This window comes from Piliocolobus tephrosceles, chromosome 13, assembly GCF_002776525.5.
Source record: "Piliocolobus tephrosceles isolate RC106 chromosome 13, ASM277652v3, whole genome shotgun sequence".
In the NCBI taxonomy this organism is placed as follows: domain Eukaryota; kingdom Metazoa; phylum Chordata; class Mammalia; order Primates; family Cercopithecidae; genus Piliocolobus; species Piliocolobus tephrosceles.
The window spans coordinates 60,938,911-60,941,621 of NC_045446.1; the positions used below are offsets into that span (position 1 = coordinate 60,938,911).

Here is a 2,711-nt window from a genome sequence, read left to right on the forward strand (position 1 = left end):
CCCCCCTCCCCTCCCACAATAGGACCCCGTGTGTGATGTTCCCTTTCCTGTGTCCAAGTGATCTCACTGTTCAATTCCCACCTATGAGTGAGAACATGCGGCATTTGGTTTTCTGTTCTTGTGATAGTTTGCTGAGAATGATGGTTTCCAGCTGCATCCATGTCCCTACAAAGGACACGAACTCATCCTTTTTTATGGCTGCATAGTATTCCATAGTGCATATGTGCCACATTTTCTTAATCCATTCTGTCACTGATGGACATTTGGGTTGATTCCAAGTCTTTGCTATTGTGAATAGTGCCGCAATAAACATACGTGTGCATGTGTCTTTATAGCAGCATGACTTATATTCCTTTGGGTATATACCCAGTAATGGAATATGTAGGAAGAATCAATATTGTGAAAATGGCCATACTGCCCAAGGCAATTTATAGATTTAATGCCATCCCCATTAAGCTACCAATGACTTTCTTCCAGAATTGGAAAAATCAGGACAATATTTGACTGGTTTTCTGTTGGGTTTTTGTACATAATGATTTTGTGCATTACTTTGTACAGGTTTTTGCTTCCAAAATTTTGATTCTCAGAGAGGAAATTGCATATATAGATATAGATACATAGATACATATAGAGAGAATACTTTTTAAGTATTTTATTTACATTTCTAAATTTCTTTTAAACGAAGTGTACTAAGTTGTACTCCTACCAGTAGTGTAAATAATGTTTTTACCTTAATCATCTGTGAAAGGTGACATTCTTTTTAAAAACATTCACTGACTTAATAGGTGAAAATATTCTTATTATTTTCTTGTGATGATGAACTGAGGTCAACTAAGTTTTTATGGCATGTTTCAGAAATCTCTTGCCCTGAAATTGTTGCTTTTGTTTCTGGAGGGTTATCTACCTCCGGGTCAACTGTTTACAGAGCTGACTCACTTATGGTAAGTAATAGTCTGAAAAATATTCATTTATGTCCCTAGATCAGTGGTGCAATTTAAGTCGTGGTCATTTTGTGACCCTTGGCTCAAGGGACATTTCCACAACATCCTTGGGTAACTCTGTCCCTGATCTGTTTGGTTCTAACTCCGTAAATGATGGGGTTGAGCATGGGAGGTACCAGTAGATAGAGATTAGCAAACAGGATATGTACCACTTGGGGCACATAATGGCCAAAGCGATGGGTGAGGAAAGAAAAAAGGGCTGGGATATAAAAAGCCAAGATGACACAGATATGGGAGGCACATGTGCTAAAAGCTTTGAGGCGGGCTTCACCTGAGGGCAACTGAAGCAAGGCTCTCAAAATCATCATGTATGACATACCTATGACAGTCATGTCAAAGCCAGCCACAGAGAAGGCCACAAAGAGTCCATACCCACGATTTATGCTTGTATCAGCACACACCAACTTCAGCACAGCCATGTGCTCACAGTATGACTGGGGAATGGCTTGGTGTTGGCAGAAGGGCATCCTAGACACCATGAAGCAGAAGGGGCTCACCCACAGCAGCCCTGTCAGCATCACGACGGTCCCCGGTTCAATCACGACCAATGGGGTCATGAGGCTAGTGTCGGAGTGGGAAGCAGATGGCCACATAGCGATCCAGGGCCATAGCCATGAGCACCCCAGGCTCCATAAAAGAAAAGGCATGGATGAAGAACACCTGGATGAGGCAGGCATGGTACTTAATCTCATGAGCATGAAACCAGAATATGGCCAACACCTTAGGTTGGGAGGAGGAGGAGAGGACCAGGTCAGCAATGGGCAGCATGGCCAGAAAGAGGTACATGGGCTTATGCAGTGTGTGGTCAATTCTGATTACATGGAGGAGAGTGATATTTCCAACAACAGCCACAGCATATGTGGCACAGAACAGAAAGGCAATCCAAAACTGGACACCCTCCAGGCCTGGGACTGTTCCCTGAAGCCAGCACCATGGGCTGGTTAATATGTTCTCCATTGGGAAAGTGATCTACTCTCTGCAAATAGGAGTCAAAACAAGTGTTATTACTGATATGCCTTTGGATGGGACAATTGTGTAATAGGGCAATTGAGTTTAAAGATAAGGTGGGATAATTTCAAACTTTTTTATAAATAAAATCTTGCAGCATAAAATGATACTATTCTTTATTTTATATATATATATATATATATATATATATATATATGTCATTCAAAATAGGGTAGAACAAAATGTGATAGCTGCAAGTACAGTTGTTTTTCAAGCACCAATGTTTTTTTGAAAGCAGTATCTATTAAGGAAAAAAATCATGACAAGTAACGTCATAGTAATTCTTTTCCTTCTATTCTTTAAAACCGACAGCTGATATTTTCAATTTTTCGCGCAGGTCTTATTTATCCCTCTGTTATGCTGCTCGGACAACTTGTCAGGCTAGGAAGCCAGTGTGGCTTCAATGCCCATAGAAATTTATGTACTGATGTTGAGTTAGCTTAGGGGCAGCTACCATAAGGGCTTGGGCTGGAGGATAAATTACTGATCAATTACGTACCTGTAATTCAATATTTTATCCTTAGTATAGGCCCCCCCAAATTAGTGGTTAGCAAAGTTTTTCTGTAAAAAGTCAGATCATAAAAATTTGAGGAATTTTGAGCTATACAGTCTTAGTTGCAACATATCAATTTAGCTACAGTGGTGTAAAACCATCCATAGTCAATATATAAATGAGTGAGTATGGTTGAATTCCAATAAAAG

At 40.2% G+C, this 2,711-nt stretch overlaps 1 protein-coding gene across 1 annotated transcript; it reads right to left on the reverse strand.

The window, feature by feature from the left end:
* Positions 1-1,024: 1,024 nt before the first annotated feature.
* On the reverse strand, positions 1,025-1,958 carry LOC111540977 (olfactory receptor 52R1-like). Its single transcript, XM_023209641.1, is given in 2 exon segments — positions 1,025-1,565; positions 1,567-1,958. Coding segments are annotated over 2 exon segments (933 nt in total).
* Between the last annotated feature and the right edge of the window lie 753 nt (positions 1,959-2,711).